Source organism: Tachyglossus aculeatus, chromosome 14 (assembly GCF_015852505.1).
Source record: "Tachyglossus aculeatus isolate mTacAcu1 chromosome 14, mTacAcu1.pri, whole genome shotgun sequence".
Lineage (NCBI taxonomy): Eukaryota > Metazoa > Chordata > Mammalia > Monotremata > Tachyglossidae > Tachyglossus > Tachyglossus aculeatus.
Window position 1 is genome coordinate 8,988,428 of NC_052079.1, and position 27,886 is coordinate 9,016,313.

General features: G+C 44.4%; 2 protein-coding genes across 4 annotated transcripts; one reads left to right on the forward strand and one right to left on the reverse strand.

Annotated features, from left to right (window-relative positions):
* The first annotated feature begins 1,417 nt into the window (after positions 1-1,417).
* Positions 1,418-12,752, forward strand: TRAPPC6B (trafficking protein particle complex 6B). The gene is made up of 6 exons (XM_038756623.1): positions 1,418-1,516; positions 5,834-5,901; positions 6,578-6,695; positions 8,287-8,370; positions 9,439-9,532; positions 11,625-12,752. Exons 1-6 carry the CDS (start codon positions 1,436-1,438, stop codon positions 11,654-11,656), a joined length of 477 nt encoding a protein of 158 aa, XP_038612551.1. The 5' UTR covers positions 1,418-1,435; the 3' UTR covers positions 11,657-12,752.
* A 2,171-nt stretch (positions 12,753-14,923) lies between these two features.
* Positions 14,924-27,749, reverse strand: GEMIN2 (gem nuclear organelle associated protein 2). 3 transcript variants are annotated; one of them, XM_038756455.1, is made up of 11 exons: positions 27,594-27,749; positions 23,013-23,097; positions 21,799-21,888; positions 21,130-21,189; positions 19,249-19,362; positions 18,470-18,514; positions 17,452-17,520; positions 17,092-17,145; positions 16,670-16,780; positions 16,358-16,416; positions 14,924-15,651 (listed from the first exon to the last, which is right to left on the reverse strand). In XM_038756455.1, exons 1-11 carry the CDS (start codon positions 27,743-27,745, stop codon positions 15,612-15,614), a joined length of 879 nt encoding a protein of 292 aa, XP_038612383.1. In that variant the 5' UTR covers positions 27,746-27,749; the 3' UTR covers positions 14,924-15,611. The 3 variants fall into 3 exon arrangements, with proteins under 3 accessions (XP_038612383.1, XP_038612384.1, XP_038612385.1); XM_038756456.1 differs by lacking the exon at positions 17,092-17,145; XM_038756457.1 differs by lacking the exon at positions 16,358-16,416.
* Between the last annotated feature and the right edge of the window lie 137 nt (positions 27,750-27,886).

Sequence of the window (27,886 nt, forward strand, 5' to 3'; positions counted from 1 at the left end):
CTTGTACCTATCCTATTTATTTTATTTTGTTAGTATGTTCGGTTTTGTTCTCCGTCTCCCCCTTTTAGACTGTGAGCCCACTGCTGGGCAGGGACCGTCTCTATATGTTGCCAACTTGGACTTCCCAAGCGCTTAGCCCAGTGCTCTGCACACAGTAAGCGCTCAGTAAATACGATTGATGATGATGATGACGACTCCAAAGCCCGTGCTCTTTCCATTGAGCCACGCTGCTTCTAACTCTTGACTATTGTTGCCAACTTGTAATAATAATAATAATGACGATGATGGCATTTACTAAGCGCTCACTATATGCAAAGCACCGTTCTAAACGCTGCTGTGCCTCCCAAGCGCTTAGTCCAGCGCTCTGCACATAGTAAGCGCTCAATAAATATGATTGATTGGTTGATTGAATGAATTATGATTACGGCCAGGGCCCCGCGAGCTGAAAAGGGGCAGGCGCATGCGCGGGCCCGGCGGGAGGGCGGGACCGGAAGTTGCGTCTCGTCTCCCTCCGGCCACTTCCGCTCCGCGCCCCGACCGCGGGCTCTAGAATGTCAGAAGGCGCTCAATAAATACGATTGGATGAATGAATGAACGATTGAATGAATGAATGAATGATGATGATTACGGCCAGGGCCCCGCGAGCGGAAGAGGGGGCAGGCGCATGCGCGGGCCCGGCGGGGGGGCGGGACCGGAAGTTGCGTCTCGTCTCCCTCCGGCCACTTCCGCTCCGCGCCCCGTTGAATGTCAGAAGGCGCTCAAAAAATACGATTGGATGAATGTATGAACGATTGAATGAATGAATGAATGATGATTACGGCATGGTCCCCGCGAGCGGAAGAGGGGCAGGCGCATGCGCGGGCCCGGCGGGGGGGCGGGACCGGAAGTTGCTCCTCGTCTCCGTCCGTCCACTTCCGCTCCGCCCGCGGGCTGTGGAATGTCAGGAGGCGCTCAATAAATACGATTGGTTGAATGAATGAACGATTGAATGAATGAATGACGATTACGGCCAGGTCCCCGCGAGCGGAAGAGGGGCAGGCGCGTGCGCGGGCCCGGCGGGGGGCGGGACCGGAAGTTACGTCTCGTCTCCGTCGGTCCACTTCCGCTCCGCGCCCCGCCCGCGGGCTGTGGAATGTCAGGAGGCGCTCAATAAATACGATTGATTGAATGAATGAATGAACGAATGATGATTACGGCCAGGGCCCCGCGAGCGGAAGAGGGGCAGGCGCATGCGCGGGCCCGGCGGGACCGGAAGTTACGTCTCGTCTCCGTCCGTCCACTTCCGGTTCGCTCCGCGCCCCGCCCGCGGGCGCCGGGCAGGGAGAGGGATCGGCGCCGGGATCGGGATTGGGATCGGGCTCGGGATAGGGATCGGGATCGGGACCGCGCTGACGGGCGGGCGGGCGGGCGGGCGGGAGAGCCGAGCGAGCAGGAAATGGCGGACGAGGCGCTGTTCCTCCTTCTCCACAACGAGCTGGTGACCGGCGTCTACAAGGCCGCGGACCAGGCCGAGCTGGTGAGGCGACGACCCCCCCTCACCCTCCCCCCCCCCACTGGTCAGCCGGGTGACTTGGGGAAAGTCACTTCACTTTTTTTTTAATGTCATTTATTAAGCGCTTACTATGTGCAAAGCACTGTCCTGAGCGCTGGGGAGTGTACAAAGTGCTGTCAGGCTGTCCCCCAGTCTTAATCCCCATTTTACAGATGAGGGAACTGAGGCCCAGTGAAGTGACCTGCCCAGAGTCACCCAGCTGACAAGCGGCGGAGCCGGGATTTGAACCCATCACCTCTGACTCCAGAGCCCGGGCTCTTTCCGCTGAGCCTCAATGCTTCACTTCTCTCGGCCTCAATCAGTCAATCAATCGTATTTATTGAGCGCTTACTGTCATCACCAATCGTATTTATTGAGCGCTTACTGTGTGCAGAGCACTGGACTAAGCGCTTGGGAAGTACAAGTTGGCAACGTATAAAAGGGGGAGACAGAGAACAAAATCAAACGTACTAACAAAATAAAATAAATAGAATAGATATGTACAAGCAAAATAAATAAATAAATAATCCCCATTTTACAGATGAGGGAACTGAGGCCCAGAGAAGTGACCTGCCCAGAGTCACCCAACTGACAAGCGGCGGAGCCGGGATTTGAACCCATCACCTCTGACTCCAAAGCCCGGCCTCTTTCCACTGAGCCGCGCTGCTTCACTTCTCTCGGCCTCAATCAATCAATCAATCAATCAATCGTATTTATTGAGCGCTTACTATCATCATCGATCGTATTTATTGAGCGCTTACTGTGTGCAGAGCACTGTACTAAGCGCTTGGGAAGTACAAGTTGGCAACGTATAAAAGGGGGAGACAGAGAACAAAGTCAAACATACTAACAAAATAAAATAAATAGAATAGATATGTACAAGCAAAATAAATAAATAAATAACCCCCATTTTACAGATGAGGGAACTGAGGCCCAGAGAAGTGACCTGCCCAGAGTCACCCAACTGACAAGCGGCGGAGCCGGGATTTGAACCCATGACCTCTGACTCCAAAGCCCGGCCTCTTTCCACTGAGCCGCGCTGCTTCACTTCTCTCGGCCTCAATCAATCAATCAATCAATCAATCGTATTTATTGAGCGCTTACTATCATCATCGATCGTATTTATTGAGCGCTTACTGTGTGCAGAGCACTGTACTAAGCGCTTGGGAAGTACAAGTTGGCAACATATTGAGACGGTCCCTATCCAACAGTGGGCTCACAGTCTAGAAGGGGGAGACAAAGAACAAAACCAAACATACTAACAAAATAAAATAAATAGAATAGATAGGTACAAGTAAAATAAATAAATAAATAAATAATCCCCATTTTCCAGATGAGGGAACTGAGGCCCAGTGAAGTGACCTGCCCAGAGTCACCCAGCTGACAAGCGGCGGAGCCGGGATTTGAACCCATCACCCCTGACTCCAAAGCCCGGGCTCTCCGCTGAGCCGCGCTGCTTCACTTCTCTCGGCCTCAATCAATCAATCAATCAATCGTATTTATTGAGCGCTTACTATGTGCAGAGCACTGTACTAAGCGCTTGGGAAGTCCAAATTGGCAACATCTAGAGACAGTCCCTACCCAACAGTGGGCTCACAGTCTAAAAGGGGGAGACAGACAACAAAACCAAGCATACTAACAAAATAAAATAAATAGAATAGATATGTACAAGTAAAATGAATAAATAAATAAAGAATCCCCATTTTACAGATGAGGGAACTGAGGCCCAGAGAAGTGACCTGCCCAGAGTCACCCAGCTGACAAGCGGCGGAGACGGGATTTGAACCCTTGACCTCTGACTCCAAAGCCCGGCTTTTTCCACTGAGCCATGCTGCTTCATTTCTCTTGGCCTCTGTTCCCTCTTCTGGAAAATGGGGATTAAGACTGTGAGGCCCCCGTGGGACAACCTGATCACCTTGTCACCTCCCCAGCGCTTAGAACAGTGCTTAGCACGTAGTCAGCGCTTAACAGACGTAGCGTGGCTCAGGGGAAAGAGCCCGGGCTTCGGAGTCAGAGGTCATGGGGTCAAATCACGGCTCGGCCACTTGTCAATCAATCAATCAATCAACCAATCGTATTTATTGAGCGCTTACTGTGTGCAGAGCACTGGACTAAGCGCTTGGGAAGTACAAGTTGGCAACATATAGAGACGATCCCTACCCAACAGCGGGCTGCTCACAGTCTAGAAGAATAATAACTTAGTAATAACTGTAATAGTGATGGCATTTGTTAAGCGCCTACTATGTGCCAAGCACTGTTCTATGCACTGAGAGGATACAATAATAATAACAATAATAATGGCATTTATTAAGCACTTACTATGTGCAAAGCACTGTTCTAAGCATTGGGGAGGTTACAAGGTGATCAGGTTGTCCCCCAGGGGGGCTCACAGAGAAGTAGCGTGGCTCAGTGGAAAGAGCACGGGCTTTGGAGTCAGAGGTCATGGGTTCGAATGCCGACTCCGCCACATGCCTGCTGTGTGATCTCGGGCAAGTCACTTAACTTCTCTGGGCCTCAGTTACCTCATTGGTAAAATGGGGATTAAGACTGTGAGCCCCACGTGGGACAACCTGATCACCCCGTATCCTCCCCAGCGCCTAGAACAGTGCCTTGCACATAGTAAGCGCTTAATAAATGCCAATTATTATTATTATTATTATTCATCCCCATTTTACAGATGAGGGAACTGAGGCCCAGAGAAGTGAAGTGACTTGCCCAAAGTCACACAGCTGACAATTGGCGGAGCTGGGATTTGAACCCCTGACCTCTGACTCCAAAGCCCGGGCTCTTTCCACTGAACCAGGTGATCAGATTGTCCCACGGGGGGTTCACAATCTTCACCCCCATTTTACAGGTGAGGGAACTGAGGCTCAGAGAAGTGAAGTGAATTGCCCAAGGTCACCAGTAGACAGGTGGCGGAGCCGGGATTAGAACCCATGACCTCTGACTCCCAAGCCCCAGCTCTTTCCACTGAGCCATGCTGCTTCCCACAATAATAGTGGTATTTTGTTAAGTGCTTGCTATGTATCAGGCACTGTGCTAAGCTCTGGGGTGGATACAATAATAATAATAATAATGTTGGTATTTGTCAAGCGCATACTATGTGCCAAGCACTGTTCTAAACGCTGCTAAGCCAAGCTACTTCCCTTTCCTGACTGTGGCAGGGACAGAGGCTTTGGAGGGGGATGGTGTTGAGTCTGGGCAGTAATTGAGTGTGAACCCAGCGCTTAGTACAGTTAAGCACATAGTAAGCACAAATACCGTAATTATTATTATTGTTATTATTAAGATAAGGTTCTTCATGTACCCTTTGAGCCTGTGTCTTTTCTCTCCCTCTCATGGGGCTAGTGATTACATTTTAGGAAGGTCAAAATAGAGCTGAAGACGATGAAGAGAAGAGCAGTCAACAGAGCCAAGGATTTAGGAGCAGTTCCTCCTTCGGGAAGAGAGCCTGGAAAATTTAGAACTCTTCAGTCTAGAAAGTCAAAGTACAAGAAGGGACATGAGAAAAATCAGTGTGGACCCCACGAACGGGATAGATTTTACCTAATTCCACAGAATGGAGAGAAGTTTAAAGTTCACAGCTTCAAATAAAAAAAACAACAATTTTCTTTTGGGAAGAGTATGGAATTGGTTACCGTAGGGAGTCTGTGCAGGGTGGAATCCGTTCGTGGCAAGAAGTCCATAGTGGAGTAATAGAGGGAAATGCAGGGATGTTACGGAGAGCATTAGGGATACGAGCAGGATCAAGAGTAAAGGTAAATAATTGCACGGACACTACATCCATGGTTGGTTATTGGAGGGAAAAGTTAGATGACATACCTTGCCCACACAGGATGTTGTCCTCTGGGCAGGGAACATGTCCACCAACTCTGCTGTATTATATTTGTCCAAGTTTAGAGCTCTGCACATCGTAAGCACTTGAAAAATACTACCGATCCCTTCCTCATTAGGAATGGCTGTTTAGTAGGGCAATCAGCACACTGTCTCTCCAAGCATCTTGGTTGGAGACATGCTCCTGGACTAAATGGGTCTATGGTTTGAATTCCCTTTGGTCTTAAATGGGATTTAATGATGGACCCGAAAAGCTCTCACTTTGATTTATAGATCGGTAACTTCCCTAAGGAAATTATTTTAGTGAAAAAAGGAAAATCTTCTAAACGACAAGATTTATTATAAGTAAAACTCTTGGATAGTGTGAGGGATAACAATTTTCGAAAGGAGCTTTTGGTTCAGATTCTAGCTGACAATCTGTTGGAATTGTAGTAAAAATGTATTACATCTTCCTTCTGTATCTTGTAGGAAAATGGACGATGCATTACTAAGCTAGAAAACATGGGGTTTCGAGTGGGACAAGGACTAATAGAAAGGTGAGAAGGATGATTTAATTGCTCACTTGAAAAATTTTAACACAACTTTTCTGAAACCAACACCGCCAAGGAGATAGCAGTATTTTGGGAGTTTCTGCCGTTTTTGAAATACTGGGTCAGCCTTACTTTTGGCAGTGGCATATGATACCACTGGCCCAGTGAGACAAAATCTGTATTTACGTGCAGAGAAATCAAGATTCTGTGATGCTGAGTTTGTGGCAGCAGAAGTCACAATTTTAAAGATTTTAATTTAAAGATGCTAAATTTAAAATTTTAATTTTAAAGATACTGAAGTAAGATATTCCTCGATTTGAATGAAAAATTATGCTCAGGTATAATCAGAACGTACTTTGGAAATCCACTAGATTGTAACTATTTTGCATTTTTTGTAAAATTTTGTATGTTAATGTTAAATGCAAATTTGTAATACAATTTTGTAAAATCTGTATCCACTGTTGAGAGAGTAACAGTGCTCTGCACACAGTAAGCGCTCAATAAATACGATTGAATGAATACACATCTTTGTATTTTGTACTTTCCCAAGCATGGGCAAGAACATTGCCTTGCAGCCAGTGGGCAGCGTAATAAATTTCATTACTACTACTACTGCTACCCTGTAATTGTTAGATACCATTATTTGGGGAAAAAAAGTAATTTGATTTTGGTTATTTCTTAGGTTTACAAAGGACACTGCCAGGTTTAAGGATGAGTTAGATATCATGAAGTTCATTTGTAAAGATTTTTGGACTACAGTATTCAAAAAACAAATTGATAATCTGAGGACAAATCACCAGGTACTTAGATAATTAAGCCCTACACTCCCAAGCCCATTTTGGATGAAACATTGACATTCACCTGTCTAGTCTACATGTTTTGTCACCTGTCTGCATGTTTTGTCACCTGTCTACATGTTTTGTTTTGTTGTCTGTCTCCCCCTTCTAGACTGTGAGCCCGTATAGGGACCGTCTCTATATGTTGCCGACTTGTACTTCCCAAGCGCTAAGTACAGTGCTCTGCACACAGTAAGCGCTCAATAAGTACGATTGAATGAATTCTGTTTTATGGATTTACTGTTATTCCATTTATGTGTTTTTGTTCATTTTTTTTTTCTTGTAAGTACCAAGTACCTAAGGGAAAATTTGAGTTACTGTATTTTTCTGTTTTTCTTTCCAGTATTGAACAGTGTATTGAAAGGTTCATTTAAAAATGATTATTACAAAGGTATGTGTTATATTTTGGAATGTCAGAAGGGAAGTAAAAATTATAGCTGTTAAGATGTATCATAAGTACTTCTCATGATAAAATGTAAATTCTGAGGTGCAGAAGGTTGGTAAAGTTGTAGTGCAAAATACAATGCTGCTATGTAGTCAGTAGTCATAAAAGAGTTTTCAAATACCTCTTTTTATTTCGGATTTTCTTAGAATAATCGTATTAGGCATCGTAAGCCCCGTGATAATTCCTGCCAGCTGCTCTGAGCTTTGTTTTTGGTTTTTTTTGGACGGCAGGAGAGGAGTGATGGTTGAAATCCAATATCGATAGTTGAAAGAGCAAGACTGCAATCCCATTTAAAACAAATTTGAGCAGTACTTTACTTCCTATTCCTCCTTTCCACAGCCAAATCGGTTGGGATTTGTGAAAATAATTGGCTTTAGGGGAAGACTTGCAGCTTTCACTCTGTACCTGTTCATGGCCTCCCCCTTCCACTTCTCAGTCAATCAATCGATTGTATTTATTGAGCACTTACTGTACTAAGTGCTTGGGAGAGCAAAACAGAATTAGCAGACACATTCCCTGCCCACAGCGAGTTTACTCGGAGTGGATGAAGAAAAAAGTACTGAGAGCTCTACTTGATTGTGACCCCCACCCTTTAATATTGAGGTAAAAAGAGGGAGCGAAACGTAATGGTTTATTTTTAATGTCAGATTTGCATACCTCCTTATTTGATATTTGAAAACCCTTTTAATACTATTTAATACACAGCAGCATTATGTACTTTGCAATACAACTTTACCAAGTTTCTTCTGCTTTGACTTTGCAGTGACCAAAATAATTGAGCTTTGCAGTCTGTCAAAATACTAACTGCAGGGAGGGTCTTTTGGTAAGGCGGACACTTATCTGATGGAATCTGGTGGTGATCAGTGACTTTTTTCCTCTCCCCCACATAAACTATGTAATAGTGATTTTCTTTCATTGAAAATGATCCTTGCATTTTTCAGTCCTAAGTTTTTTAAAAGGAAATCACTTGCATGTACCCGACAGCCCTTTCTGTTGCATTATTTTAAGCAGTATGTAATTGCTGAAGAGTAGTTTTAGAGAGCAAAATTATTTTTTATACTGACACGTGCACTGACTCCACATGTCTTTGATTTCGTGTTTTGGGAACAGGGCATCTATGTACTTCAGGACAACAAATTTCGTCTCCTGACTCAGATGTCTGCAGGGAAACAGTATTTAGAACACGCGCCAAAGGTACTTACAAAGTAACTTAATGGAAGCATTTAATTCTGATCACAGTAGTTACGATTACATAATGGAAAATAGTCAAAGATGCATCAGCAGTTCTACTTAGGAGTTGAGTTGTCTGTAGGGCAGAAAAACAATTCTTGTTGTTCATAGAGAATTTTGTATCTGGGCTCACAGGCGTGAATCCGGCTATAAATTATTAAGTGAACTGCTAATCACAGCAGCTCCTAAATCTGCACATTAGATGTCTCTAGGGTAGGATTTCTGAAACAGTTGCTCTTTTTTGAAAATCAGTAAAAGTGTTTTCTGAAACAGATTTAATAATCCTTGATAAAAGCTACAGGTGTTTTCTGAACCTATAAAAACCTTTCTCAAAGCCAAGGTCTTCATGGTGCACATGTTAGACCCAATAAGCAAGAGTATAAAGGAGCTTCTCAGTTACTCTCTGCTTAATAGCTTCTCAGTTACTTGTTGCTTAATAGTAATTCACCAGAAATGTCAACATTTAACTTTATGAACTCACTGATATTTTCAAATATATAATTTCTGAGTGGGGAAAAAAAAGGACCCTAACTCCATCCCAAACCAAATTCCTTGCTGCGGGCTTTGGAAAAAAAAAACGGGGGCTGGTTCATTCATTCATTCATTCAATCAATCGTATTTATTGAGCACTTTCTGTGTGCAGAGCACTGTACTAAGCGCTTGGGAAGTACAAGTCAGCAACATATAGAGACGGTCCCTACCCAGAAACGGGCTCACATTCTAGAAGGGGGAGACAGACAACAAAACATGTAGACAGGTGTCAAAACCGTCAGAATAAACAGAATTAGAGCTATATGCACACATATATACCCAGTAAGGTTGCGAAAGCTAGTGCGAAAGGTCTAAAGCTTTTAGTGATATAAAGTGGAACGGTTTGGTGACGTAAAGTGGCAAACTGGCCTAGCAAGAGGCGCAACTCTTTGACTGCTCTGTAGAATGGTATAGTCTTGTCTGAGTTCTGACATTTTTCGTAGGATAAATTGCATTTTTTGTAACCTTCCGTAATCTTCCTCAAATTATGTTTTTATTCAGTATTTAGCCTTCACGTGTGGCTTAATCAGAGGTGGTTTATCTAATTTGGGGATAAAGAGCATTGTGACAGCTGAAGTGTCAGCCATGCCTGCATGTAAGTAAATTAACCTTTTTTAATACATTATTTGCTGTGGCTCTCCGGAACACCCAATCCAGTGTTCACAGCGTACCACATCATTTACAGTAGCGTAGAGTTGAGCAAGAACACTTTCAGAGATGTCTCTCTGTGGCAGACTAGCCTGTGAGCCCGTTGTTGGGTAGGGACCGTCTCTATATGTTGCCGATTTGTACTTCCCAATTGCTTAGTACAGTGCTGTGCACACAGTAAGCGCTCAATTAAATACGACTGAATGAATGGCAGGGTTTTAGCCCGTTGCATTTACACCCGAAATGACCCAACTGCTGGTGGTGAATTAATCAATCAATCAATCAATCATATTTATTGAATTAATGAGGCTTAGTGATGATGATAATAATAATAATGATGGTATTTGTTAAGCGCTTACTATGTGCAAAGCACTGTTCTAAGCGCTGGGGAGGTTACAAGGTGATGAGGTTGTCCCACGGGGAGCTCACAGTTTTAATCCCCATTTTAGATGAGGTAACTGAGGCCCAAAGAAGTTAAGTGACTTCCCCAATGTCACACAGCTGACAGTTGGCGGAGCTGGGACTTGAACCCAGGACCTCTGACTCCAAAGCCTGGCTCTTTCCACCGAGCCAAGCAGCTACTTGCCCAAAGTCACACAGCTGACAATTGGTGGAGCCAGGATTTGAACCCACGACCTCTGACTCCAAAGCCCGGGCTCTTTCCACTGAGACACGCTGCTTCTCAGTTTTGTCTTTGGTTCAATCCATTCTCCATATCGTTTCGTTTAAGGGAAGTCTTAACCCCCAAATGATTTTCTCTGCTTACAAAAACGCAACACTGAATAATAGCTAAAATGTTTGTCCAGGACTTCAAAGCCCCTCCTGAGTCTCCACCATTATTTACGGGGTGGAGGCAGGGAGTGCAGGAGTAATTGAAATGCAATGACAATCTGAAAAGTGTGAATCCACTGCTACCCTTTCTTTAGCCAATTGTAGTGAATAAAGGTGGTGCTTAATAAGCATTAACTGGGTGCTAACAAGTGTGCTGAGGTTGATAGGTGATCTATCAAACACGGTCTCTGATCAACCCTGGGCTTCCTGTTTAAAAGGTAGAGAGAGCAGGTCTTTTATCCCCATTTTACAGGTGCGGAAGCTGAGGCACAGAGAGGGAAAGTGATTTGTTTGTGATCACACAGCCATTTTTGGGGCGGAGCTGGGTCTCAAACCTGGGTCCCTGGCTGCCAGTACTTTGCTCTTTCACAAACATGTGTTAGTTCCCAGATCTTTGAGACCCTCTTGATAAGTAGCGAAATTGATCCCATTTATTTCAGCTCCCTTATTACCTTTCTTATCTTTGGCTAGAGGTTCTAAGGCCAGGAGGCCAAAGAACAATTAGTCTCCACATTAAAACAACTAGGGCATACCAAATCTGTCTCCTATGGAAAATACTGCCCAAATAAGAGCCGAAATCCGATTTTCAGTTTGTTGTTCATTCATTCATATTTATTGAGCGCTTACTGTGTGCAGAGCACTGTACTAAGCGCTTGGGAAGTACAAGTTGGCAACATATAGAGATGGTCCCCAACAACGGGCTCACAGTCTAGAAGCGGGAGACAGACAATGAAACACAACGTGGACAGGTGTCAAGTCATCAGAATAAATAGAAATAAAGCTAGATGCACATCATTAACAAATAGAATAGTAAATATGTACAAGTAAAATAGAGTAATAAATCTGTGCAAACAAGATTGTACAACAAGATCTGTTGTTGTTTTAATGTTTGTTAAGCTGTAGGTGCCAGGCACTGTACTGAGCCCTCGGATAGATACAAGATAATTGGGCCGGGTACAGTCCACGTCCCACGTGGGGATCAGTCTTAATCCCCATTTTGCAGGTGAGGTAACTGAGGCCCAGAGAAGTTAAGTGACTTGTCCGAGGTCACACAGCAGGCATGTGACGGAGCCGGGATTAGAACTCAGGTCCTCTGACTTCCAGCCCTGTGCTGTCTTCTAAGGCACACGGCTTCTCAGTTTGCTTTATTTAATTCAGGTAAGCCCTGCAGAAAATGATGGTAATGTTATTGTTTTTACTTAACGTAGGTAAATTCCAGGTGATGATTCAGAAGACGTAAAGCACGCTGACATGCAAGACTTCTACAGTGTAAAAGATAAATTATTCGTGTATAAAGCATTTAGGGTAGCAGCGGTATTTGCTTTAACCGTATTATTGTCTGTTTATATTAATGCATGTTTAAATTTAGGATAGTGAATGATTTTCAAATGGCACCATTCTGATAAATCTAGCCGCTGACCGAGGAGAAAACGAAAAAGGGAAACCTTAGAAAGACACTACATCCTAGGTGGGAGGTAGAACTCCTCCATTAGGGAATGTCAAGAAAACAGTCCTAAATTGATGGGACCCACCTCCAAAGCTTAAACACGCCTTTGCCTCATTTAGATGCCTTTTAAATGGTTTCCGCTTCAGTCCGGCTGAATTGAAGGAGAAAATGCACGTGCAGTTCAAGTTGTTAGCTGCATTCGGACTAACAGAAGGCTAGAAGTTGGCATTTTGATGAGTGCACCGGTTGAGTCCTTTATCCACCCCCAGGTGGATAATGACAAGCGTAAAGTGCCCCCCAGGACCGGTTTCTGCTTGGGCTGTAGGTTTTGTGTGATGCAGAATAGGCACAGTGCTTTGTTCTCTTCCCCCCACTCGTCCTCCGCCCTGTGATTTAGATGGCTGGCGCTGGGCCCAGATTCTTAGAGAATGAATCCCTCTAAATACCTGAAGTTAAGCCCCCCCATGTGAATACCCTCTCGCCTCTGATGTGGGCTCCTTGCAGTGTTTCCTCTGGCTAAAAGGCTGCTGTTGTAGCAACTTCTCCCAAACTAGGTGACTCCCTGTAGGCCTCTGTTGTTGTTAACTCGATTTTTGGACTGGTATGTCCCTCCCCTCCTCCCTGCCCACCAATCCCTCAACATAGCAGGGGGGGAAAACAACATTTTTACTGTATGAGTTGCCCCAATGTAACATTTGTTTTTGATAAGGAGTTTGAAGTATGAGTTACTGTACACTTTTTAAAAGGCCAACAAGTTGAATAGGAATTCACATTGTAAACTGTGCTGGAATTATGTTTGTATTAAAGAATTTAGTTTTCATATTTCATGTCTGAAAAACGTTCTCTCCCACAGTTAACATTGAACAAATCCCAGTCTAGTGCCTCGTGAGTCTAAATTTCATTTTTATGTAGTCGTAATTTGGGACGCAATAAGATTATGCTGGTGTTTTTGAAACTGAAGGCCAATTCCCATTTTGTATTTTAGTTTCACTTACAATCAATCAATCGTATTTATTGAGCGCTTACTGTGTGCAGAGCACTGTAGTAAGTGCTTGGGAAGTACAAGTTGGCAACATATTTGAAGTGAAAGTCTATGGCCAATAGGTATATAATCCACATTTTTCCATGAAGACTGTCTAAAAGGAATAGAAAACTCAGCCTTCGTAGGATTAAAAGGAGTTGTAAATCCGATAGAGCGGAGTAAAGAATGTTACCAATTTCACGTTTCCAAGAATTTGAATCATACCTTTGACGAGGGGGAGAGTAGGAACAGAAATAAGTGGAGAGAAGAATAAGCTGCTGCATTAAAACCCTTTAATGGTCTAATTTTAGATTGGGTCATTGTAAAAATCACTGTACAGTGTATGTGAAGAAATGACAATGGAATGGATGTTATCTAACCTCTTTTAAGGAGCCATGTTGTGGATGGCACTGAAACTGTGTTTTAAACACAGGTCGTATTGGTACTGAACAAAACGACATCCTAACCGAATTCACTCATTTTGACCTGATCCAGACTGGAGGGAAAGGTGATTTGGCTTTGAGGATTCCTGGGCTTGATTTTTGGGTGAGGAACAACAGAACAGTCACACAGGTTCTGGGATAGGAAGGAAAGCTGTACAGGACCAAAAGAGGACCTGGCTGCCGCTAATCTCCTCACCGTGCCTCGTTCTCACCTGTCCCGCCTCCGACCCCCGGCCCCCGTCCTCCCCCGGGCCTGGACTGCCCTCCCTCTGCCCATCCGCCAAGCTCGCTCTCTTCCTCCCTTCAAGGCCCTACTGAGAGCTCCCCTCCTCCAGGAGGCCTTCCCAGACTGAGCCCCTTCCTTCCTCTCCCCCTCGTCCCCCTCTCCATCCCCCCCCATCTTACCTCCTTCCCTTCCCCACAGCACCTGTATATATATATATATATATATGTTTTATACATATTTATTACTCTATTTTATTTGTACATATTCTATTTATCTTATTTTGTTAATGTTTTCTTTTGTTCTCTGTTCTCCCCCTTCTAGATTGTGAGCCCGCTGTTGGGTAGGGACCGTCTCTAGATGTTGCCAACTTGTACTTCCCAAGCGCTTAGTCCAGTGCTCTGCACACAGTAAGCGCTCAATACGATTGAATGAATGAATGAAATGGAAGTGAGATCATTAATGTAATGTAACTATTGGAGAAGTGAGCCATTTAACATATAATTCGAAAGATATAAATAATCTAATCACTGCAGGAGACTAACATTCAATCGTATTTATTGAGCGCTTACTATGTGCAGACCACTGTACTAAGCGCTTGGGAAGTACAAATTGGCAGCATACCTAACACAGACCTCCAACTTCTCTAATCTATGGTGCATTTTGTTCTGTATTCATTCATTCAATCGTTTTTATTGAGCACTTACTGTGTGCAGAGCACTGTACTAAGCTCTTGGGAAGTACATGTTGGCAACATATAGAGATGGTCCCTACCCAACAGCGGGCTTACAGTCTAGAAGGGGGAGACAGACAGCAAAACAAAACATTAACAAAATAAAATAGAATATGTACAAAAATAAGTATGTACAAATTCTGTATTAAAGGTACTAAGAAACTGAAGGTGCCCTTGTAAATAAAAGTATCCATACAAACTGAAATTAGTAGTACAGTCCCAGTGGGCTGAAATTATTCTATGTTGCACGTTATTTGGACTATATCAATCCAGCAAACGTTCTTGGAAGAAATGAATACATCTAGAACCACTGTACTGTTCCATAGTGAGAAAGCTTTCCATACAAAATGGAGTGGTTGACAGCTGGCTTCAATAGTAGGTGGTTTGGGGCCTTTCTCCTTCATTGTCATGTTGAGCCTTGTCTACTGTTGGGTCCTTAGGGGACACCACCACTTTTCCATTCATTCAATTGTATTTATTGAGTGCTTACTATGTGCAGAGCACTGTACTAAGCACTTAGGAGAATACAATGCAATAATAAACTGACATGCCCTGCCCCTATCTCCCCTGGAGATGGACAGTCCTATGCCAGGGCCAGTGGGAGGGACTCTTCCCACCTTAGCAGGGGGATAATTGAGTCACCAGGACTCCAGCCTGGCCTTTAAGGATTTTGCTAGGTGCTTTGAGTTCACTTCTGAGGTCTGCAGAGGGTCAGTAGTCCATTTCTTCTGGCACAACAGTGGAGGACCCTCCAAGCCCACAAACTCCTTCACACATCTAACACTAACCCGGGGAGCTACGGAAGGCTTAATCCTGATGATTTTGAATTCCACTACACTGAAGACAGTTGTACTTTCAATAGCTACATTTTAGTTTTGTTTGTCCATCACCTAGTACACAATTAAAACACTTACTGGGATCCAGATAAGGTTCAGATGCTACAGTAAGGTTCTGAAGTAGAACGATTCTCACAAAAATCATACAAGAAGCTATTTAACTAAAGTAAAATTTCATTCTCCAATGTTTTATAGAATGATATATATATTTGCTGCCGGAGGTCATTTTCATTTAGGTAAAAAGGGGACTGTTTTGAATGTTTTTTCCACCTAGAGCCAACATCATTGCAGACCACTTGCGAGTCCTTGCAGCAGCCCCTTAGCTGGCTCATTGTTCAAAAACACTCCAACCACTTTCTCATTCATTTCAAATTGAGTCACTGAGAGATGAACCGGAGTTGTTTCTGTGGATTTGAAGCTTTGATGTTGAGTTGCCTCTCCCCGAATAGGCAGGAGGCTACTTTATCACACTCCTTGGATGCCACGACCACATCAGGATGGTTCGTCAGCCAGATCACGCTGATCAAAATACCTATTGGGGGATAGGTTTAAAAGAGATCACACGGTCAGAACATTTAAAAATATTACGGCATTCTCAGTATGAGCAATTTCCAGGCAGAAAAGGATCACCCCTGAGGACACATGCCTTAGAAAGGAACTGTCGGGGAACAATTACCCAACACTGATTTGGATGCTGAAACTTGGAGCACACCAAACAGGGACAACTCATCCTCTTCCTTTTCTACCTCTTGCCTGCACACTGGGAAAGCAGTAAGGAGATGCCGCTCAGAGCCTTCTGTCCATGTTTCCAGGCTCTGAATCGTTCTTTACTCTCTCTCTTTTCACTGCCTGAATCTCTGCCAGAGCACTTAATCCAAACTTCACTTTCCAATGTATAAAGCTGCTAAGGATGGATAGAAATAAGTCCATAAGGTCCTGTCCCTTTAACACAGCCTTCGTTAGGATACAAATTTACCGACTGTAGAACTGTTCTGGGTTTGTCTTGGCCCACTGACCCAGAAACAACCAAGATACTTAAATAGAGGTTCGAAACGAAGACTTTAATACAGTGTAAAGTTTCATTGAACAGATATTAAGATGCCCCCCCTTAGAATAGTGCGGCTTTCTACGCGATTCCTATTTCCCAGCCAGTTTGCTGCCTTAATGTTCCTAAATGTTAAAATAGCAGATAATCCAAATGTTATTTATTCAAAGTCACTTTTATTCTATATCCTTACCTGCTAACTAAGCAAATTAATAAATTCAAAGCAGGTACTCTTTCATCTTCTTTGCTTTCCTGGAAGATAAAAGAATGAAAAGTATAAAACTAGTCCTTCCCTTGCTAGTAGAGTCCTATTACAAAAAAACCTTAATATTTATAGAGGGTGTCAAAAAAAAAGTGTCACACTGACTTTCATTTTCTCTGCGCTAGAAATCGCAACAGTTTGAACAAAATCGTACAGTTCCTCACTTTTTATTGAGCTGTTCCCTCACCATCACACTCAACAAATAAGATATTTTGCTAGTTGAAATTTCAAGTTGCAACTCACCACTAAGAGTCTCACTTCTGAGCAGCGTCTTGCGAGTTGCCGAATCAAGGAATGAGACTCAGGCAACAGGGGTTTTTCAAGACAAGCTAACAGAGCATAAAACCACCTTCCCTGGATAGAATGAAAGAATAAATTTAAGTATAGTTATCGTCTACAGAAAGTGCCCATGTGAAATTCCAAATAAACTATCTCACACAGTAGTAGCAGTAAGAATATTAAGTGCTTACTGTGTGCAGAACACTGGGAAAGTGTTGATTATGCTAAAGCTTTGGAAATTCAACCAACTTTGGATAAACTCCCCTTTTCCAGTTTCAATTAAAATGTCCATAAAAGGTAGAAAGGATTAATCATTGGGGTAAAATGTGACACCTCCCACCTGCAACACCTCATATTAAGGTTTAGCAAAGTAAAATTACTCCAACCTTTGGGGATAAACAGCCCATTTCCAGATTCTTCAAATGCTTAGTTTTGGGCCCCTAAAATTGTTTTACAGAAAAGGGAAAGAGAGTGACACAGCACTTCTAATAATTTTGCTATTTTTCAAAAAAAAATGGATGCATCACATCTGTATACTTGAAATAAACACCTATCTGCTAAGTTTGCTGTGGTTCCATGCTATTATTCTCAGTTAGAATAATTTAGGGGCCAATTTGTACTTCCCAAGCACCTAGTACAGTGCTCTGCACACAGTAAGCGCTCAATAAATACAATTGAATGAATGAACAAATTTAAAAATATTAGATAACTTTGGTTTGCAGGATGAAAATAAGATAGAAAATTACCAATTCTGGAGTAAAATCTCTTTCTCCAAACCAGTTAATCAGGTACTCCAAGACATTCGTTATTGTTGCCTTTTTAAAATGAGACAGAACACGAATATGGGTAAAAGGTGGGATCTGATTTACACTGAAAATGAACCACATTGATTTCATGCACAAGTCAGTTTCTAGAAATCCAAGCTGAAAATTTTCTTCATGAATTCAACAATCTATAATTTCATTTTAAATGGGGTACGTGTGGTCTTTTACCTTTAGCCTTTAGCCTAGGTAACTTTGCAATAGAAATAACAGTATTTACTGAGCACCCTCTGCAGGAAATGGCACTGTACTAAGCATTCGGGAAATTATAAACACAGAGAAATGATGCATTCTCTAGCCTTAAGGAGCTGACATGCTAAAGGATACTGGGACTCTAACTGCTGCTCTTTGCTCTAAATCATGAGGTTAATATTTATTATTAGCACAACATTTTCATCCAGAAATCAATTATTTAGGACAATTGATTGCACATAGTCTTCCCTTCTCCACTGTGGGGGATTAATTCCCCAAAGTACCCCGAGTTGGCAAATCCACAGTTTGTAAGCCTCTAGGTTTATGAAATAAAGTAGAAGGGTAGGAGCTCTTTAGCTTCCATCTCACTGAGTTGTATTCAATGTACAGGACAAAAAACAAGCCTTCTAAAGCTTTTATCATATTCACATTACATAGAAAATCATACTTACAGTGCCTTTCAAAGAACTATTGATACTATCACTCCAAAGCGGAGTTGGGAGAGGGAGGGAGTTTAAGAGGTGAGGGAGAGGTAGTGGGGGCACAGTCAGTTTGCCTGAGGGCTTAAAACTGTATACTGTGGTTGCCCAAATTGTCTATGGAATATTAAATTGGATACTCAAAACTAGGATTGGAAAAAACAAGGTTAGCATGAGAAACCTATCTGACATATTACACTGCAAACAGAGCTAAAAGGAGTTGGCTTATATTAAGAAAATTTCATCTTTTATACGTTAGAAATGGGTTTTACCTGATTCATCCTACTGACAATACTAAGCAGGGGAGGAAAACCAATCTGCAAGAAAAACAGAAAAATCAATCGGTGGTATTTATCAAGCGCTTATTATGTATAGAACACTGTACTAGCACCTGGGAGAATGCAATAGAACAGAGTAATAAACATGTTCCCTGCCCACAAGGAGTTAAGAGTCTACAGGTTAAATGTAACTGAAGAGAAGCATGCTTACATGTTTGGGGGCTCACACGTACATGGACAAATCCAGCTCTGACTTCTCTTCCTTCCCCCTTTCAGATTAGCTGGGCAGAATTTTCAACTTTAGAATTCATAGATTTTCAGCAATTGTTTTCTGTTTTGGGCTCGCACTTTTAGATCTGTTTATCTAAGTGAAAGCCGGCCTAGATAATAATAATAATAATAATAATGGCATTTATTAAGCACTTACTATGTGCAAAGCACTGTTCTAAGTGCTGGGGAGGTTACAAGGTGATCAGGTTGTCCCACGGGGGCTCACAGTCTTAATCCCCATTTTTACAGATGAGGTAACTGAGGCCGAGAGAAGTGAAGTGACTTGCCCAAAGTCACACAGCTGACAATTGGTGGAGCCGGGATTTGAACCCATGACGCCTGACTCCAAAGCCCGTGCTCTTTCCACTGAGCATGCTGCTTCCCCGTGGACGCCAGTGGCCTGTAACATCTGGCCCGGTGCCTTTCTGTTTCTTTTTAGGTGCTATTACAGAAAACCAGAGATTCTGTTCCTTTGGGTTTTGCGTCTTGACCTTATGACCTACCTGCACATAATCAATTCCTGGATTTTCTTCTATAGGTGCTGCAACAGCCATCTCACCACATAACCTTTCTCCCAAGCAAAATTTTTTCCAGCCTTCTTCATCCTCTGATTTTGGCTGAAGGAATAAAAACGAAGCTAGATTTTAGTAGTGGCGACAAGAGTAATGGCATGCATCAAGCGTCTACTGAGTGACAAGCACCCATCTGGGAAGTACAGCAGAAGCACAAAACACATTTGCTGTTTACAAGCTTATACTCTCACGGGGGGAGACAGACCCAGACAGTCACAAGAAGTGCAATCAGAACAGATAAAATTAAACGCTTAATACAGAAGTGTAAAGCTGGGCATAGGTGATATTTGAGTGCAAGAGATGCCTGAAGGTTGGAGAAAATTCAAGATACTGATGATTAGTTGGGGGAGGCTTGTTGGAATAGGTGGGATTTTAGAAGGGCTTTGAAAAAGCAGTAGTGTAACGGGGTGGACAGAACACAGGCTCAGGAATCAGAAAGATCTGGGTTCTAATCCCAGCTCTGCCTCTTGTTCGCTGCGTGACCTTGGGCAAGTCACTTAACTTCTCTGTTCCTCAGTTACCTCATCTGTAAAAGGGGGATTAAGATTGTGAGCCCCATGTGGGACAGGAACTGTGTCCAAGCTGATTTGTATCTGCTCCAGCGCTTAGTACAGTGACTGGCACAGAGTAAGCACTTAATGAATACCATTTTAAAAAAAGAAGAAGGATGAGTTTTGGTGGATTTTTGGGGGTGAGGGGAAGGAGGGCATTCCAGACCCCCGGGATAACGTGAGCAAGGCATTGGGAGGGGAGTTGTAGGGAAGACATGGGTGTGAAAAGCATTAGTGGAGTGCCTTGAAACGAATGGTAAGGAATTTCCAGAAACACACAAATCGACATTCTCAGTGCCCAAGTATGGCCCGCCACTTAAATAAGTCAGAACCTGAAGAATGTATTTCAATGACACTTAAAGTGAAAGCACCAGCACCTTAGAAGGCACACCAACCAGCCAAGTTCTCCTTTCCAAAATACCCAGTGACCTATAAAAGCGAGTAAGAAAAGCTTTCCCTTCAGTTGACTAGGAACTGGAAATCTTGGTGCTTCTTCTGAATGTGTTTCAAGACACTGGGGAAACTCACAAGGGTAATCAGTTCCCTTTTACAATCCCACTACTAAGCTGAAAACGTGGGCCGTAGTTTTCAAGCACTGTCTAAATGCTGTTAAGTCACATCTCAAAAGCATGCTTAATGGTGAAAAGAATCCAAAAATATGAATGCACGCCATAGGATTGCCTCCTGAAGAATTCAGGCCAAAATTAATCAAAGGAACATAACGAACGGGAACATGGTTCCTCATTTCTACGATTACATACACCGGCATTAGCGTATGAAAAAGGAAGGCATGTGGATCCAATTTTCTCACAATGCAGAGGCTGCATTCTGGTAAAGGAAAACATGCGTGGTTGTGGTCATTGGGTTCCCTGTCAAATGAATGTGCCAAAGCCATTTCTTCCTATACTGTGGCTTCCTGAATCCAAACAGGCCCATTACTGGATGAGTGTTGCCTAATTTCAATCAATCAATCGTATTTATTGAGCGCTTACTGTGTGCAGAGCACTGTACTAGGCGCTTGGGAAGTACAAGTTGGCAACATATAGAGACGATCCCTACCCAGCAGTGGGCTCACAGTCTAGAAACAGTCTGCTAGCCAAAACACGGAAAAAACACCTTCGGGCATAACTGGGTGCGTGCACATTTTTCGTATATGCTTTTTATTCAGTCTTTTGGCCAGGCTGGTGGTACAACTGAATTGCTGGAAAGAAGTGGATGTAGAACAATAAAAAAAGCAATAAACCCCCAGAAAGCTACACACCATCATTACATTGCTATCCAGTTGCTGTGACTTCCAGTGGTTTCTGTGTTTGTTCACTCTCTGGAAAAAAACACAAAACCCCAAAATAGCATTTATTAAGCGCTTCTGATGGGCAAACCCCTACCCTGAGCACTGGGGAGACTACACAATTAATGATTCACATCTGGTCCCTGGCCCATAGGACTTTCCAATCTAAAGGAGGATCTGGGGGCAGGAAAAACATATAGCAGATTATCACTGTGATCCAAGATAAAGATTAAATTTACTGAGAAGGGTAGTCCAGGCCTGAACTGTCACAATTACCCAGTATTCCAAGTTTTGTTCAGGTAGGGATTTTGCTCAGCCTCTATTCCCGTCGGAGAGAGGGGAAGGGAGAGGCAGATGGCAGAAGCTACTCTGTTCATTAGGGCTCCTTGACGATGAAATAATATAATCATTTTATTCCAGTTACAGGCCTTTTTGGGAAAGAGAATGCAGTCTCTTGTACAATTAGTTATGAAACACATATAACATTCAAACTATTTCAAAGGTTGGGCTGGATAGCATGTTTCAAATTACTGTTTACATAAGGATTTATGAATTTTCCCACTGGACTGTCAATTCCTACTTTTCTGCCTAGGTTTGATCAATATCATTACCTGGAGAGTACTTTTGATCAATGATCATTACCTGGCGAGTACCTGAAAACTGTGACACTTGTTGCTGTTGCCATTTGAGTGTGGGAGAATATCCCTCTGGGGCTGGCTGGCATCCTGAGAGCTAGAAAGCATAGTTAGAATGATGAATAATATTGCACCTAGATTCCTATAACGCCGAATACTCCAATTCCCCAAATAGTGGCAAACTGTTAAACATAACTTAGATAAGTGATGTGCCCCTCTGTCTCGAACAGTCCTCATTAGATTCCCCCTCTTTAGACTGAAAGCTCATTGTGGGCAGGGAACATGTACACCAACTCTGTTATATTATTACTCTCTCAAGCCAGTAAGTGCTCAATAAATCCGAGTTGATTGATTTTTCCACCCAATTTGCTCTTCCCTCTCTTTACCCCCACCTCATTACCTGCTCTTACTTGCATGATCACCTGTTCCCCAGCATTACATTCCTGGTATTCCCTTTTCCCCTTCTCAGCTTCGACTTTACTCCTTATCTTCCTAGACCAGAGCAGAAACAAACAAAAGGAACACGCCCCCAAAATACCTCAGCATATATTTAGATTCAATTATTAGGTATTATTTTAGGTCTTTTCTGTCTCCACTATATTGTCTATTTATATAAACACCTGTCTCCCTGCCTAGACTATAAGGTCGGTGTTGGTGGAGAATGCTTTTACCAATTCTGTTGTACTGCACTCTCCCAAGGGCTTCATACAATGCTCTGCACACAGTAAGTGCTCAATAAGTACCACTGATAAATAATGATGTTGACGATGATAGACTGTAAGCAAGGCCAGACTAATAGCATGGTGACACCACCTCCAACTCTTCTACCACAAGTCTTAAGCTAGCTGGAGGGAGAAGTACAAGTTTTAGTGATAATGAATACACAGGTCCCCAAAAATCAAAGGAAACCACATTTAATAACACTAATACTACTACTACTAATTGTGGTATTTGTTAAGCACTTACTACGTTCCAGGCACTGTACTAAGCACTGGGGAGGATACAAGCAAATTGGGTTGAGTCCCACGGCGCTCACAGTCTTAATCCCCATTCTGCAGATGAGGCAACAGACCCAGAGACGTTACGTGACTTGCCCCGGGTCACACAGCAGACAAATGGCGGATCCGGAATTAGAACTCATGACCTGACTCCAGGCCCGGGCTGCACTATTTCCATCTCTTAATGAAAACAAACAATCTGAAAAGGGAATCGCAAACTTACTGAGACGCTGACGGTTTGATTCCTCTTCAACTTCTTTGGATCTATCTGGGCCACAAGAACTTCGGGACAACGGGCTGCTTCAATCCTGCAGATGAATAAAAGAAGCAGCATGGTGTAGTGAATACAGCACGGACTCCGGAGTCAGAAAGTCATGGGTTCTAATCCCGGTTCCACTACCTGTCTACTGTGAGACCTCGGGCAAGTCACTTCATATCCTCTATGCCTCAGTTACCTCACCTGTGAAAAATGGGGACTAAGAGTGTAAGCCCAATGTGGGAGAGGGACTGTGTCCAATCGGGTTGAATTGAATAATAATAATAATAATGATGGTATTTGTTAAGTGCTTACTATGTGCCAGGCACTGTTCTAAGCGCTGGGGTAGATACAAGGTAATCAGGTTGTCCCACCTGGGGCTCACAGTCTTCATCCCCATTTGACAGATGAGGGAACTGAGGCACAGAGAAGTTTAGTGACTTGTCCAAAGTCACTCAACTATCTATACAGCTAAATACATTTATATAGCTATTTGTATAGCTTGTATCAATCCCATGGCTTACATCAGTCCTTGGCCTATAGTAAGCGCTTAACGAGGGCCATAATTTTATTACTGCTATTATTATTATGAAAGTCCCCCCGAGGCACCTTGGTACTCGGTGAGATGCCATCCTGGCGGAGGCGACCACACTGACCAGCCTGACGAGGGTCTGTCCGGCTGGCTGAGGGGGACCAGGCTGTCAGCTCGTTGTGGGCAGCGCATGTGTCTGTTTCTTGTTGTAGTGTGCTCTCCCGAGCGCTTAGTCCAGTGCTCTGCACACAGTAAGTGCTCCAGTTGTCTGCTGTGTGACCCTGAGCAAGTCACTGCTCCTCCTCCCCTCATCGCCCACAGTCCCTCCCTCCCCCCTCCTCCCCACAGCACTGGTGTATATTTGCACATATTTATTACTCTATTTAATAATAATAAAGATGGTATTTGTGAAGTGCTTACTCTGTGCCAAGCACTGTCCTAAGCGCTGGGGTAAATACAAGGTAATCAGGTTGTCCCCTGTGGGGCTCACAGTCTTAATCCACATTTTACAGATAAGGTAACAGAGGCACAGAGAAGCTGAGTGGCTTGCCTAGGGTCACACAGCTGACAAGTGGTGGAACCGGGATTAGAACCCATGACCTCTGACTCCCAAGCCCGGGCTCTTTCCATTAAGCCACGCTGCTTAATGATGTGTAGGTAGCTCTAATTCTATTTATTTTGACGGTACTGTCTACTTGTTTTGTTGTCTGTCTCCCCCTTCCTGTGAGCCCGTGGTTGGGTGGGGACCGTCTCTATCTGTTGCCGACTTGCACTTCCCAAGCGCCTAGTACAGCGCTCTACACGCAGTAAGCGCTCAATAAATACGACTGAATGAATGAATGTTATCTGTCTCCCCCTTCTAGCCTGTGAGCCCATGGCTGGGGAGGGACCGTCTATCTCGTGGCTCAGTGGAAAGAGCCCGGGCTTTGGAGTCAGAGGTCATGGGTTCAAATCCCGGCTCTGCCAATCACCAGCTGTGTGACTTTGGGCAAGTCACTTAACTTCTCTGTGCCTCAGTTCCCTCATCTGTAAAATGGGGACTAAGACCGTGAGCCCCGCCATGGGACAACATGATCACCTTCATTCATTTGTATTTGAGCACTTACTGTGTGCGAAGCACTGTACTAAGCGCTTGGGAAGTACAAGTCGGCAACATGTAGAGACGGTCCCTACCCAACAGCGGGCTCACAGTCTAGAAGGGGGAGACAGACAACAAAACAAAACATATTCACAGAATAAAATAAATAGTCATAAATATGTACAAACATATATACATATATACAGGTGCTGTGGGATGGGGAGGGGGAGGAGGAGGAGAGGAAGGAGGGGGCTCAGTCTGGGAAGGCCTCCTGGAGGAGGTGAGCTCTCAGTAGGGCTTTGAAGGGAATTCAGCATGTCTTAGTGGATAGAACATGGGCCCAGAAGGACTTGGGTTTTAATCCTGGCTCCACCACTTGCCTGCTGTTTGACCTTGGGCAAGTTACTTAACTTCTCTGTACCTCAGTTATCCTTAAAATCAGGACTAAGACTGTGAGCCCCATGCGGGACACAGACTGTGTCCAACCTGATTAACTTGTATCTACCCCAGTGTTCAGAACAGCGCCTGACACATAGAAAACACTTAACAAATACCATTTAGAGTGATGACCAAATTGTCCACAATGCACAAGGATACTATACTTTGAATAATTACTTATTTCTATTTGAAATGGTTACATGTAGCACATCTCCTGTAAGGAAGCAAATGATACAAGTAGGAGGCCTTCCCAGACTGAGCCCCGTCCTTCCTCTCCCCCTCCTCATGCCCCACGCCTTACCTCCTTCCCCTCCCCACAGCACCTGTATATTTGTTTGTACAGATTTATTACTCTATTATTCTGTGAATATGTTTTGTTTTGTTGTCTGTCTCCCCCTTCTAGACTGTGAGCCCGCTGTTGGGTAGGGCCCGTCTCTAGATGTTGCCAACTTGGACTTCCCAAGCGCTTAGTACAGTGCTCTGCACACAGTAAGCGCTCAATACGATTGATTGATTAGAACAGTGTTTTGCACAAAGTAAGCGCTTAGCAAATGCCATTATTATTAGTAGTGACAGTAAGAGCTCACTAAATACGATTGAATGAATAGGACTGAATGAATGAGTTGCCCCTCAGGCATCGAAGGGGGGGCGGTAGGGAGGCTCGGCCCTCCCTCAATCAATCACTCCCTCAATCAATCAATCGTATTTAGTGAGCGCTTACTGTGTGCAGAGCACTGGACTAAGCGCTTGGGAAGTACAAGTTGGCAACATCTAGAGACGGTCCCTACCCGACAGCGGGCTCACAGTCTAGAAGGGGGAGACAGACAACAAAACCAAACATATTAGCAAAATAAAATAAATAGATATGTAGAAGTAAAATAAATAAATAAATAGAGTAATAAATATGTACAATCAATCAATCGTATTTATTGAGCGCTTACTGTGTGCAGAGCACTGTACTAAGCGCTTGGGAAGTACAAGTCGGCAACATATAGAGACAGTCCCTACCCAACAGTGGGCTCACAGTCTAGAAGGGGGAGACAGAGAACAAAACCGAACATACTAACAAAATAAAATAAATAGAATAGATATGTACAAGTAAGATAAATAAATAAACAACAGAGTAATAAATCTGTACAAACATATATACAGGTGCTGTGGGGAGGGGAAGGAGGTAAGGCGAGGGGGATGCGGAGGGAGAGTAGGGGGAGAGGAAGGAAGGGGCTCAGTGTGGGAAGGCCTCCTGGAGGAGGTGAGCTTTCAGTAGGGCTTTGAAGGGAGGAAGAGAGCTAACTTGGGGGATGGGCGGAGGGAGGGCATTCCAGGCCAGGGGGATGATGAGGGCCGGGGGTCGACGGCGGGACAGGCGAGAACGAGGCCTAACGGGGAGGAGATCACTTCTCTCTGATCTCCCATCAATCAATCAATCGTATTTACTGAGCGCTTACTGTGTGCAGAGCACTGGGCTAAGCGCTTGGGAAGTCCAAGTTGGCAACATATAGAGACGGTCCCTGCCCAGCAGTGGGCTCACAGTCTAAAAGGGGGAGACGGAGAACAAAACCGAACATACTAACAAAATAAAATAAATAGGATAGGTACAAGGAAAATAAATAAATTGAGTAATAAATATGTACAAACATATATACAGGTGCTGTGGGGAAGGGAAGGAGGTAAGGCGGGGGAGATGGAGGGGGGAGAGGAAGGAGGGGGCTCAGTCTGGGAAGGCCTCCTGGAGGAGGTGAGCCCTCAGTAGGGCCTTGAAGGGAGGAAGAGAGCGAGCTTGGCGGAGGGGCAGAGGGATTGGGGGCATTCCAGGCCCGGGGGTCGATGGCGGGACAGGCGAGAACGAGGCCTAACGGGGAGGAGATGAGCGGCGGAGGAGGACAGAAGGGAGGTGAGGGAGGAGGGGGCCAGGGGATGGATGGATGGATGGACAGCCTGGAAGCCCAGGGGGAGGAGTTTCTGCCTGATGCGCAGATTGATTGGTAGCCACTGGAGATTTCTGAGGAGGGGAGTAACATAATAATAACAATGACGGCATTTGTTAAGCGCTTACTATGTGCCAAGCACTGTTCTAAGCGCTTGGGGGTGGGGATACAATGTGATCAAGTTGTCCCACGTGGGGCTCCCAGTCTTCACCCCCATTTTTGCAGATGAGGGAACTGCGGCTCACAGAAGTTATGTGACTTGCCCAAGGTCACACGGCAGACGCCTTGCGGCGGAGGCGGGACTCGTACCAGGCCCGCGGCGGTTCTGGACAAAGACGAGCCGGGCAGCGGCGTGAAAGATGCGCTGAGCCCACTGCTGGGTAGGGACCGTCTCTCTATGTTGCCAATTTGTACTTCCCAAGCGCTTAGTACGGTGCTCTGCACGTAGTAAGCGCTCGATAAATACGATTGATTGATTGATTGAGGAGGGGAGAGACAGGAGGGTGGGAGATGGGGGAGGAGGCTGATGCAGTTACCCCCCCCACACACACACACCCGCCGGAGCCACTCACTGGACCCGTTTCAGATACTCCTGCGGCGTCCTCGGGGGCACCGTGGGGTCGAAGTCCTCGGTGAGGTCGCAGTGGCCCACCGGCAAGAACCGGGGCATCAGCTCCTCCTCAGCCTCCTCCTCAGCCGCCCCCGCCGCCGTCGTCGTCGTCATCGTCCGCATGGCGCCCGCCGCCTCGCGTCACGGAGAAATGGCGCGCGGGGCGTCGCAGCGCGCCTGCGCAGGAGAGAGGGGCGGGAGGGGGCTGGAGGCCGCGCGCGCGGGGCGCCTGCGCAGGAGGGAGGGGCGGGAGGG